At 30.7% G+C, this 14,203-nt stretch overlaps 1 protein-coding gene across 1 annotated transcript in view; it reads left to right on the forward strand.

Moving 5' to 3' along the window:
* The window catches only part of Tbc1d32 (TBC1 domain family member 32), a 178,816-nt gene that overhangs the window by 152,850 nt on the left and 11,763 nt on the right, over nt 1–14,203 (forward strand). The window contains exons 29-32 of the mRNA XM_027953067.2: nt 2,427–2,496; nt 4,186–4,301; nt 5,167–5,321; nt 9,102–9,242. Of these exons, the coding sequence (XP_027808868.2) occupies nt 2,427–2,496; nt 4,186–4,301; nt 5,167–5,321; nt 9,102–9,242 (482 nt within the window). The remainder of the gene's footprint in view (nt 1–2,426; nt 2,497–4,185; nt 4,302–5,166; nt 5,322–9,101; nt 9,243–14,203) is intronic.

The following is a 14,203-nucleotide window of genomic DNA, read 5'->3' on the forward strand; positions in this document are numbered from 1 at the left end:
TATTCTAAGTTATGTAAATAGCCCAACTCCTGTCATATAGACAAAATGTGACAGTACTGCTAAGATTGCATTCCAGTCTAAATAAAACTCAGATGTAGTTTTATCATATAATTAACTGGACACCTTTTTTTAGTTGAAGTTTTTGAGCTTATTTTTATTTGTTTATTTTTGTGTAAAAAAAAAAAAAAAATTCACCTACCAGTCTGGTTTCCCTGGAACTGTGAGTGGTTCCTATAAAAGCAGTCTATCTATATTTTTAGGTTTAACTCAAATACCTTCCTTCTAATAAGCTGGAAATAATATCTTAATGTTCACATAACACTTTATCTGTGTCATTCCTCTACCACTTAGGGTTTTAAAACATCTTTGTCAAACAAGTACAAATGACCAACAAATATGTGAAAAAATATTCAATATCTTTAGATATCATCATTTGTCAGGGGTTATGGTAGGGAGAAGGAGGTATGGCCATTAAGGAGTAGCACAAAGGAGCCTTCGAGTGATGGTACAGTTCTATATCTTGTTTGTGGTGATGGTCACACAAAGATACAAGTATAATAAATTTACTTTTAATTTAAGTATACAGTCATGCGCACACACATACACAAGTGAATGTGTAACTCTAAAAGTATGAATAAACTCTGTGAATTATACCACTGTCACTGTTTTAGTCAGCTTTTTTGTTGCTGTGACTAAATCATCCAACCAGCACAACTGTAGAGGAGGGAAGTTTATTTGAGGGATCACAGATTCAGAGCTCTTAGTCCACAGAAAGTTGGCTCCCTTCCTCAGGGCTCAAGGTGAGGCTGAACATCATGGTAGGAGAGGGTGGCAGAAGGAAGCAGCTCACATCATGGTGATCAGGAAGCAGAGAGAGAGTCCACTTACCAGATACAAATATATACCCAAAGCCATGCCCCAGTTCCCACCTCCTCCAGCCACACCCCACCACTTCAGTTACCACTCAGTTTAATTTCTATCAGGGTATTAAATTGCTGATTGGGTTAAGAATCTTACAACCTAATCATTTCTCCTCTGAACCTTCTTGCATTGTCTCATTGTGAGTTTTGGGGGGACTCCACATCTAAATCATAACAACTGGTTCCTAATACTGATACTGTACCTTAGTGTTATGTAAGGTGTTAGTATTGGTGGGGGAGTATGGGTAAAGGGTGCATGAGACCTTCCTGTATGTTTCTTTTCAATATTGTCTACAACTATAACTATTTCAAAATAGTTAAAGGAAAAATAAGAATATCTAAATTGCCCTTATTATATTTATTTCTATATACAGTTTGTCTATGACACTACATGGAAAGTATGTATGATTTGTCTTTTATCCCCCATAGATTCTTGTATGGTGTTCCATACTCACTGTATCAGAAAGAATTTATTTAAAGGAATAAATGTACAATCGAAATAGATTCTGTTGGTAGTATGAGATATATCAATGTGTAAGTAATGAAGGAAACTGATCACCAGTTTCACAAAATTTGGCATCTTGTAGAAAACTGATACTCAATGTTTCCCTTAATTGTTTCAGTTAAATACTGGATACTATTTAGTGATGCTTTTGAATGTTCACTGTTAACTTCGGCACCAATGGTTTCAAGAACCAGTCCAAACTTTTGGCCTCTCGGTGTCCCCCGTATGACACAATCCTTTTTCACTTTTGGTAGTTGATCACAACTACTCCAAAAAGAAAATTTGGCTTGCCCGAAGAAGCCACTTCACCCTCATACATTGTCATTTTACACATAGAATCATTGAGAAAATGGTGGTAACAAATACAGACTGATTGTGTTTTGGTGCCTAAAACCGTAAAAAGTGTTGCCATTAGCAAAGAGACTGCCCATAGTGAAACACTGGTTACTGAAAGATTTAAATGCGAGTATTAGGAGGGAATGAGACACAATGCTTATATTTATCGTTCAAAATCTTACATATGTATTGTACAATGAAAAGATAATATTTCTACATCATCTTTAGGTTAATGGCTTTTTTGTTTGGCCCTTTTGTTTATAGCCAAGTGAAATAGATCGTTTTAAAACTATTAGTCATTTTATATTTAATATGCTCCTAAATTTTTTTTAATATTTATTTCTTTTAGTTGTACATAATACCTTTGTTTTTATTTATTTATTTTTATGTGTGCTAAGGATTGAACCCACTAGGCGAGCGCTCTACTGCCAAGGCACAACCCCAGCCCCCCTAAATGTTTTTTTTATAGGAGAAAAATTATGTAAAAACGTTTCATGATGATTCCTTTGTAAAGATAACAGACAGCGCTTAAAAGAACAAATTCATCAGTGTTTTCAAAATTCATATTAAAATATGTAAAAATATTGCTTTCATCAATTTTCAATTAAAATATTATTATGCATAATTTTATACATTTTTATAACTCAGTTTTCTATTGTTTTTAGCTACTGATGCAAATGTGAAGAATGAAAGTCTTTCATCTGTGCAGCAGCTTGGTATTATAATGACTGTCAGGTATATAGTAAAATATCTTCCTTGTGCATCCCTAGAATTCATCTGCCTGATATGTGTTTAATGATATTTAACAACCAGCTATTTCGTATACTTCAAGTGTGGAGTTATCCAGGAAATAATAACTTTATCTTTGAGGCTATTGGCACATGATTAAATTACCTCTTCCTGTAAGTCAGTTACAGTACATTTTAATTCCAGAGGCTAATTACAGTGTGTTTAAGCCTCTATGACTATCAGCTTTTCCCAAAAAATAGCATTGTAAAAACCAGCACATTAGTAGCATAATCATACCATTTTCTAAAATATGATTAGTTGTAATTGTAAAGCTATGGTGATGAGTACAAAAGTACCTTCAGGATAGAGAAGTTAAAATGAATAACCAAAATTGTAGTTTTAGTGTTCAAATTGTAATTTTCAAGAGAAATGGCATGCTATATCATGAACTTGGTTTTAGCGACTGAGTCACTGATACCTCCTTTTACTGCTTATTAAATGAGGATTTTAACAATCCCATTTTAATTATAGGGTCATCTTCAAAATCAAATACAAGGCATATGTGAGAGCTATTAACTAGGCTGAGTGTTTTCTAAATTCACAGTTTGATGAAAATGATGGCATTAATTCTAGTTCATTCAACTGTAAAACATAGGGCATGTAACACTCTTGATTGTTATGTGACTCTGTGCCCACTTGTTTTATAAATATTTTTTAGTGCTGTATTTCTATTCTGAAATGGAATCTGTAGATAATATAAGCAAACTAGTCACATTATTTTAACTCTGTCTTATTTGTAGGATATAAATGGAAAGGGAATTATAATGCTTGTTTTATTACACTGCTATATAAGATATAGCCAGCATCCACACATAGAATCATTGAGACAGTGGTGGTAACAAATACAGACTGATTATGTTTTGGTGCCTAAAACCATAAAAAGTGTTGCCATTAGCAAAGAGACTGCCCATAGTGATAAGCAAGTCATATTAAGTTTTCACACAAAGCACTTGTACTATTTTTCCTTGGTTAACACAGTTAAATTAATGTGTATTTAAAATAGAGGTGTTTATATAAAACAGTATTAGTTTCAGATAATTATAGACAGCTTTTATATTCTTACAAATCCTAGGACATGGACAACTTGTAATGCATAACTGTTGCAGATCTAACCTCTTGGAACTTGCTCACTGAAGACTAGTTAAACCTCTCTCAGTTTTCAATTAAAAAATACCCCTATAAATGTCCAAAGTGATCCCTGGTAGAAGTACACCTCCATTTGGGGCCATTGGACAAAATGACCTTCAGATTTATTTGTAGATTTAACATTCTATAAAACTAACCTGTCAGTATTTCTTGTCTTAGATTAAATTCAAGAAAAAAAAATGTCTGTATTCTACTTCTCATCGACAGGGAATCATCACTTTATGTTCTTATTACAGTTTCATCTTCCTATAAAGTTATCAGTATTACCAAGTTTATACTGCTTTTTTCAAGTATATCATAAGTATCAGGAACATATATGAGAGCTAGTCTTAAGTGTTGTGTAGTATTTTTAGGCTAAAAGTAGAATTTTGAAATCTTAACCCCTTGAAATCTCAAAGGGAATATACTTAGATGGATATCAAAAAATAAATGTACAACACAGAGTCTGATATTTTTTTAATTTTATACTTTTATGGGTTTTTAATGTAGGTATGGTAAGTTCCTCAACTTATTAAAAGATGGTGCAGAAAATGATCTTGCCTTGGTTTTAAAGCACTGTGAGAGATTCCTGAAACAGCAGCAAGCTTCTGTAAAATCTTCTCTTCATATCCTTTTCTAGTGATTTCACAATAGTTGAACTTTCTTCATATACTTTTTGTGTTATTTGATGGACTACCTTAATACATTTATGGTAAAATAATTCTTTAAGCTATACTAGTGACTCATATGATATATCTGTATGATATATCTGTATTTGAAACATACATTTTATAAAACTGAATCGTAATCATTATATTCAGGCATACTCATTGAATCTTAAACTGAATAGTCATTATGATGCATTTTCAGAGTCATTTAAAAACATTTTAAAAAATAGGTTTCTTAGATACAGAATAAGAAAGGTTGCTGCTTTTTTGTAACTATATCCATTTATTGCTTCATTTGAATTTGTGATTGTTCAGAAATGGAGTTTGACTTGAAGAAAAAAATATACAAACTATTTGCATTACTGAATTATAGAAATCTATAGATTACATTTTAATAGGATATTCTATTTGGTTATGCTAGTCATTGCGTGGATAACTACAGACAGGATGATACTCTTTGTGTGTGTGTGTGTGTGTGTGTGTGTGTGTGTGTGTGTGTGTTGCTGGGGATTGAACCCAGGGTTTTGTGCATGATAGGCAAGCACTCAACCAACTAAACTATGTCCCCACCCCAAGGGTGATACTCTTCAAGAAGAACAAGTGAATTTTCACAAAGCCATTTATTTTACCTCCAAGCAGATGATATATTGAAATAGTGATTATGCAAGTGATTAATAAATTAATTTTATTTAAATAGCTTATAAATGAGTACTGAGTATCATTGGCATCTCTTTCCTGATAGAGACCCAGGAAATGAATATTTATGTCGTCATAAATTTCATCTTGTGAGATATTGCAATAGTTCCTTAACTATGTTCTCTAGTCTGCCTGCAAGGCAATTATGCTGGCCATGATTGGTTTGTATCTTCTCTGTTCATGATAATGTTGGGGGATAAAGAGAAAACATTACAATTTCTTCAGCAGTTCTCCAAGCTTCTGACCTCTGCTTTCCTTTGGTTGCCAAGACTACATATTTCTGTAAGACTTTAATTTTCATTTGTATTGTTTTGTTTGTTTATGCTTTGTGGTACTGAGAATTGAACCCAGAGTCTCAAGCATGCTAGGCAAGTGTTGTACTACTGAGCTACATTCTCAGCCCTTTTTAAATTTTTTATTTTGAGACAGAGTCTTGCTAAGTTGCCCAGGCTGGTTGCCAACTTGCCATCTTCTTGCCTCAGCCTCCATAGTAGTTAGAATTATAGTCATGTGCCTCTGTTCCCGAGCTCTTTCACTAAGAGCTGCCCTATTTTTGAAGGACAGTTTGATATTTTAAGAAACATCATATTTTAAAGTACTGGAATGTTTTATTTGTAAAGAGCTCTCATAATTTATATTCATTTTCCTATTTGAATGCTTTTGACTGATTGAAGATAAAGATTTGACATGTTCTCAAATATTTGATGTTTTATCTAATGGTAAATGAATGAAAGTAATGATAATAGATGCACTTTCATGGAATAGAAAAAAGATAATAAAGTATATGTTTAAATCAAATAATGTTTAGTTATTATAAACTTATTGTTTAATAAATTATATTACTCATATTCTAGATACCAGAAAAGTATTGAATGGATATTTTTATTTAAAGGCTCATGATAGTGAAATTACAGTTTGAGAAAATAATTTATTATGTAGATATTACAAATACTTTATAGAGGTAAAGAACCATTTTATGTACATTTTGGAAATCCATACTGAGTTTTTATTGAAGTATTGTAGTATGTTTTGAAAGAATTTACTATTCTTATGAGAACTCAGATTACTGTAAAGTCTTTTCCTTAGTTAATTTACTACTGCTTCTGTTTATTTCATTTATATATTTAATATTGTGATGATGTTCACCTGGGGGATGCTGTCTACTACATCAGCTAAACTAAGGCTTCCCTAATCTTTTCCATGACATGTTTGTGAACAAGGAAATCACTTGGCAGCCAAGGTTAATAAGCTAAGGGCTATGTGGAGTTAAATGAAAATATTTTTTTTTATTATATATATATATATATATATATATATATATATATATATATATATACATATACATATACATATTTCTGTCTAATCTAAATAATTCCAAAAACCCTTTCTTATATGTAACTTTAAATCTTATTCATATTTGAAAATTATATTTTCTAGAGAAGAGGACAAAGATTTATATTTTCTAGAATTACTGGACCGAAGTTTTGGAAAAATATTCAAACTTTTCTATTTATCCTTCACGTGATTATGAATTGACTACAATTAGCCAATTTATTGTGTTCATAAAGAATGACCCATCCTCTGCCCTTAGATTCCCAAGGATGGATGACTGGATTGGATCAGTGTGTGTTGGATTGAAGAATTTAAGCTCTAATAGGATCTTTTTATTTAACCTCCATAGCAACACAGGAAGTAGATATTTCTTAATGTGTCAGGAAAACGTGACTTATTAGAACTAGATATACTGGAATTAAAAACTAATTTTTGTGTTTCATTTTTAAGTATATGTCTTTCATTATTAATCACTAAACTCCTTGTTTTATTAACTCTTTGCTTCATATTATTTTACTTTCTAGTATCTTCTAAGCTAATGTTTTACTGATAAGTTTTTGAGATTTTATTTTAGTATTTTATATTATTATTTTATTTACATGATATATAAAATGCTGTTTCCTGTTGGTGCTATGTTTAGTCCTATATTCTGAATAATAAAAGTTACCATTCAGGATATTGTGAACAAACAAAATACATAAAATTTTGAAATTATAGTTAAGTAATTTATAATTTAATGACTCAGAAAATTCCAGGTTATATTTATGTGACTTAGAGCTGTCATTTTTTATCTGATTTTATGAACACCATTTATTATAAATTGAGATGGTAATTAATAGGCCAACTAATAAATTTTTTATTATAAGTGAGTTCTCTGATTTTTGCAGATATTAGTGTCTTTACTTGTCATTCAGTTGATACTGAATTCAGCTGCTCTCTGCAAGTTTTGATGTTAGGAGCTGTGTTGGTTATCAAAATGTGACATAATTTCTTCTGAGAACAACTTATAAGGATAGAAGAACTCTTGCCTTATCTTTGGGAATCCATTACATATAATGGCTTGTTTTCTTTGAGAATGTAATTAATGTCTGTTTTCTGTCTCCTAATAGATCTACTCTGAAGTTATTTCCATTGCAACATAGAAAAGATACTGTATAAGAATAATTTTCTATGTATAAAATTTTGTACTATTATTATATATGCATTCAGAAAATTATTTAAGTGCACATTGAAAATTTATAAAGATGTAATTGATTTTTGCTTTTGTATTTTATTAGATTTATTCATTCTACAAATAGTCATTAGCAAAACACATTGTGGATTTCAAGACTAAATCAACTGATATTTTTACTCAGTCCATATTTTTTTAACTACTCAAGAAAGTTTACCTTTGTCCTAGACTTCTGTATTAATATGTCAATTGAATGTGCTATTTATTTATTTATTCATTTTTTACATGTGTGGTATATCCTAGAGAACCTATCCTAAGAATATTTAACTTTTCTATATACAGCATATATTTCTACAAATATATATTTATGAAATATAAAATAATTCATCATGATTTATGATGATAAATGACAGAATAGGAAAACCACTAATAAGTAACTTGGTGACTTCAGAAACTTTAGTATATAATTCCAACCAAATCCTAAAAGCACCTTACCAATAAAGTTAGGGAGAAAAAAAACCCTCCTTACTTTTAACTGTTATATAACTTATGAATTTGATTTGTTTTAATTTAAAATGTTAGATTTCATTTATCAAAACTATTTATAAGCACGAGTTGTCCAGTAATTGTAAGAAAATAAAATATCTTTTTGACATTCTCTTAATGTAAAGTCTTCAAATCGAATTTGAGTATCCAACTTTTTATTCATTTAATTTGTTGTCTGGGTAGATTTTATTGACACCAAATTATATCTTCAAGTTTAATACTCTTTGCTAAATTATTATTGTGAGTAGATGTTGGATTTATAAAAACAGTAAATAAAACATTATTGATTGTTTACAATCATGAATTATATCTAAGAACTAAATTAAAAAATAACCAACTTTAAGAAGATATTGATGAAAAATGCACATTCTAACAATGTGTCTGTGTATGTTAATATGCATATGTAACATATAAGTATACACATAATTATAAAATGAAAGTTGTTTTCAAAATGCTTACCCAAGAACTTTGGATACACTTTGCATTCTCCCCAGTTTGAGAGGTGAACTTATTATAGAGTTCCAAATTTGGGTTATTATTAATTCAAGCCCAGCTTTGGATTACTATCAACTACTAAAAGGGTACGTCTATTGGACATCCCAAGAGCTGACTACAACTTTTTTGTATAAAATCATTGGACAAAAGCCAAAAGTTTTAAACATACCAAAATACACTTCTTATTAGCATGTATTTTATTACAATTTACTCCCACATATGTTCACTTATTATTTCAGCACCCATCCTCATTTTTCCACAAGGATTGAAGTTACCAAAGTTTTAATTTTATTCCTGAATCTTAGAAAGGTATATAACCCTGCCTTTATTGAGATTTATTCTTTCTGAATGTTTAAAATTCTGACTTTTTAACTCACACTATTAAAATCACCGAAATAACTTCTTATATCACCACATAAATTTTGAAAGCAGCAATTCATGCAAAAGAAAAAGATTTACTTAAGTGTATGTTTGATTATCTTAAATTATTTATATTCTCAATTTCTGTTTTTATGCAGAAATATCTACCTATTGACACCATAGAATCTGGCATCCATCCAATATATTTTTGCAGCACTCACTATGTTGAAATGTTACTGAAGGCTGAGGTACCCCTGGTGTGTTCAGCTTTTCACATGTCTGGTTTTGCACCATCACAGGTAATCCATAAACATGTCTTCAACTTCAAACATTAGTGTCTTTAAAGAAAATTCCATTCTCTTCAAATGTAGAAAATACATTTAACAAAAATATATATTTAAATCTCTTTAACTATTTTCCTTCCCATGCTTATTATAGGTTTACTTTATAGTACATTCCTAGCAGTCACAGATTTTGAGTTTAGTTTCTGCTTCAGGGCATAGACTTTCTGAAAGTCTGATGACATGAAGGCTTTTTAAAAGTGGAGATAATGCTTTCTTAACAGCAATAATAAGAGTTATATAAGGATTAACTGAGGTAGAAGAGGTCAAGGATTCTTATCAACATGGAGTGTCTGGTGTGTGAGATACTGTGTCTTATCTAACAAGAAAGCCCAGCTGATTAACCTGTGTTTCAGCCTTTGTTCCTGACTTGGGATCTGGGAAAGTTTCATGTTTTTTCTAGAGCTAATGCAGTGTGGTATGACCTATGTGGGCTCCCTCCTGTGTGTAGCTAGCTAGTAGTTCAGTAGTTCATTGGGGAAGTGTTGATTGTTTTTTCTTTCCCTGTGTTGCAGAGGTGTTGATTGTTTTTTCCACTATGTTGTAGTTAGTCTTAAATTAATATTTTAGAGCTTAAAGCTTTCTCTCTCTCTCTCCCTCTTTTCCTCTCCCTCTCCTTCCCTCCCTCCCTCCCTTCCTCCCCACCCCTCCTTTTATGGTTTGTTTTCAGTTAAGTCTTTACATTAAGACTGGGGTTATAGGGCAGGGGCAGAGCATTTTCCTAACTTGTGTGAGGCCATAGATTTGATCACTAACACCACAAGAGAGAGAAAAATTTAGGTCAGAGTTCTATAAGGTAAGAATACTCAATCAAAAGATATGAGCACTTTTAAGGCTTTTGACTCAAATGATCAAATTGCTTTAGATTTTATTCTTAACAGAAATGCAGAGAGTATCTAGTTTTCAGGATTATGTGTTTGGCTTTTAAAAAACTAATCACTAATTGAATAGTGAATTTTTTTCTTTTTAAAAATTTCTTTGAATATTAGCATATTGATTATATGCCCACAGTTTTGCTAACTAGTAGAATGTTCTTATAATTATTATCCACCTTTCTTAGTGTAGTCCTTATTGATTTTACATATTCTTTAAAAGTAGTATGCACTAACCAAATCTCATCAATTCCTAAATTATGTATATTAGCCTTATATGAAGTTTCAATGTTAAGAAATTATAAGCTTATCATTTATTTCCTACCTGTCTCACAAAAAGTTAATTTAGCTATTTCTCCTTATTGATTTCTTCACAAAAACTTTAAAATGATTTTGCCTAGTCCAAATTGAGAATTTGAATCAAGAAGAGATTGAGACTTCTAGTGTTAAATTTTAAATTACTTTGAAAAAAAATTATGTCCTTGCTATAGTCAGTCTTTCTATACAGGAACACGGCAAGTTTTTCCATTTATTTGCTTTATTTTGTATTTTCCTAAAGTTATAGTTTGTTCCATATAGGATGGTTCATTTTTCATTTCAGATATTGCTAGTTAGTGTAGTTTGAATATATCTCAGTTGTATTTTCTCTCTGGTTATTATTAATAATTAATAAAATCATTGTTATTAAGTTATAGTATGTGTATATATCTTAATTTTCTTTTTTTCTCCAATGTGGAATAAGAATGTATTTTATTTCTGTTTCATTTTTATCAAATTATCTAGTTCTTCTAAAATAATTTAAAATAATAATTGCTTAATGTTTTAGGCTAAATTATTGAGAAATCATCAAGCATTACACTATTAAGAAGTAACTATTTATGGAAGATAATTATTCTATATCATTCTTCTGAAGAATCCTAGCAGTCTTGGTTTGTAAAGCATTAAACTTTGTTCTTTCCTTCAGTCAAGTTTGAAAGTTGAATTGTATCAATTTTGTTTACAATTAAGATTATTTCAATCTTGAGCTTATTGGACTCATTTAATATGTGGCATGTTGATAGATTTCTTAATAGTAAGTTGTATTTTTATTCCCTTAGTTTCTACTAGAAATCTTTTAATTAGACAATAGTTCTTCTGGATAGTATATGTTCTTTCAAAAATCCCTGGTATCATTTATTACATTTACTTCTATGAGATTATTTTCCTTGTTTTAAATCTCCTGATGTCCATAAGAAATTTAAATATAGCATGGAGTTGCATGTCATGAAAAAGAATGATTTTTCTTGGGTAATTTTAGCCAGGACACTTCTAGGCACTTTATGTTAAAAAATGTTAATTCTGGTTGAAAGAAGTTACTTAAATGTTTACTAGAAATGCAATAATTCATTCTTTCAGTTCTCCTAAAAATCTAAGCTGGGAGCAATATGTTCCTAAGACTTACTTTTTTGCTATTCTAGTTTTGACTTATACAATGTATATTGTCTAATACCTTCAATTATTTATGAGTCCTTAACATATATTCTTTAACTTGAAAATGGATCACCAAAGACTGTTGGCCAAATTTATAATTGCTCAGACCCTGCTATGTCAATTTTGTGATTAAAAGAAAAATATTCTATTAATTTGATGATTTTTTTTAATTTTTAAATTTGTTTTAATTAGTTATACATGACAATAGAATGCATTTATGCACTTTAATGTATCATACACAGATGGGATATAATTTCTCAATTTTTTGAGTGTACATGTTACAGAATCATATTGGTCATGCAGTCACATCCATACGTACAGTAATAATGTCTGTTTCAATTTACTATCTTTCCTATCCCCACATCCCTTTTCCTCTCCTCCCATCACTTCCCTCTACCTAATCTAAGGTAATGCTATTCTTCCCTAGTGCCCTCCACCACCACCATATTGTGAATTAGCATCTGCATACTAGAGAAAGCATTCAGCCTTTGGTTTTGTGGAATTGGCTTATTTCACTTAGCATGATATTCTCCAATTCCAACCATTTACTGACAATTGCCATAATTTTCACTCTTCTTTAAACCCAAGTAATATTCCGTTGAGTATATATACCACATTTTCTTTATCCATTCATCTATTGAGGGACATCTAGGTTGGTTCCATAGTCTGGCTGTTGTGAATTGAGCTGCTATAAACATTGATGTGGCTATGTCACTATAGTATGCTGATTTTAAGTCCTTTGGGTATAAATGAAGGAATGGGATAGCTAGGTCAAATGGTGGTTCCGTTCTCAGTTTTCTGAGGAATCTCCATACTGTTTTCCATAGTGGTTGCACCAATTTTCAGTCCCACCAACAAGGTATGAGTGTACCTTTTTCACCACATCCTCGCCAACATTTATTGTTGCCTGTATTCTTGATTGCTTTTCTGACAGGAGTGAGATGAAATCTTAGAGTAGTTTTGATTTACATTTCTCTAATTGCTAGAGATATTGAACACTTTTTCATATAAATGTTATCATTTTGATATATCTATCAATTTGAAACTGCATATAAATAGATTCATGTAAAAATGACTCCTGATCAGCCATATTATTCTTTTTCTTAATGTTAAAGTGCCTTTTTAATGGTTCCCTTTTTGGACTAATTATTCTGCCTTAAGAAATACATATCATAGCTTTGTTGATATTATTTGCCATTTTATTGCTAATTGTAAAATATGAAAACTAAACTAACATAACTAAATAGGTATGTGTGATTAATTATTTAGATATAAATTTTATTTATCAAAGTTTATTCATTTTGATCTAATTAGGAGCAATGCTTTTTGAAGTTGTATATTTTCAGACACTAGAGGATTTATTGATCAGTGAAGAATTTGTGGGAAAGTTACTAAATGAAATATACAGATCTCAAGAGTAAAAGTAATAAGCTGAACTGGAATAGAAAAAAAATTAAACAGTTATAAGTGCATATTTGCTTATTAAAGTCTCTTTCAAGAGCAGCTGTGATTAGAAAGAAAATACAAATCTGAAACTATATTCTCTTTTTAAATGAGTAACAAAGAAATCACATTCTAATTATCTTTTTGAACAATTTTATTCTTTGTTTAAAAACTTTTCTTAATATATTTTGTTCACTTTCCTGGCTTAAACAGTACTACATATCTTTAATGATTCATCTCTCTCAATTCCTTGGATTCACCATCCTATATGTCATTGATTATAATACTTTACTTATCAGCAAATGAGCTAATGTAGATAACCCCTGGAATTATCTGTGGAATAATAGTTTAGGAAAACCTGCTTGGTTTTTCTCATTTCTGTTCTCCTGCACCCCCAACGTAAAGCAGATTACAGAAAACTGTTTCATGTTTTGTGACACACTGCTTTTATAATGTATAGATACAAAGCAGATCTTGCCTAGATGTACAACAGAAATATTGCCTCATGTTTGTAATGACAAATTGTCATTTAAAAAGTGTTTTCCATTTGTATTTAAATGTTTTTAACCTTCATTATGTGAGAGATGGAGAAATGCAGGATCAGTGAAATAAATAGACTTACTGAAGTCACTCAGATAAAAAACTTCACTTAAAACCACTTTGATTCTACAGTTTTCTTCTGTACTAGTTCTTTCTATGTAGAGAGCAAATAAAATAAATTTGAAAGAGCTGTTAAAAATAGTGCCTTTGAATCATAAAACTTGATCATTTAGAAATCATACCTATTCTGCCTTCCTTGGGTATCTGTAAGTAATTATTTTAATCAACTTTAACATTCTTATGAGAGTCTTTGAAGGTTTTTTAAAATCTAGATATAAGTAAGAAAATTTAGTTCAGATAAAATAATTGTGTGATCTCAGTGTTGCATCTTAATGTACTTTAGCATGAGCTTAACTGCAGGCGAAGAGCAAAATTTCGGAAGGCTGTGGTTAAACTTAATGCATATTGTGCAAGTGATTTTATTTCTTTATGAGGCTAGATGTGTTTTGTTGTGTATGTGTGTGTGTGTGTGTGTGTGTGAGAGAGAGAGAGAGAGAGTGTGTGTGTGTGTCTGTGGTGCTTGGGATTGAACCC

Source organism: Marmota flaviventris, chromosome 6, assembly GCF_047511675.1.
Source record: "Marmota flaviventris isolate mMarFla1 chromosome 6, mMarFla1.hap1, whole genome shotgun sequence".
Taxonomy (NCBI): Eukaryota; Metazoa; Chordata; class Mammalia; order Rodentia; family Sciuridae; genus Marmota; species Marmota flaviventris.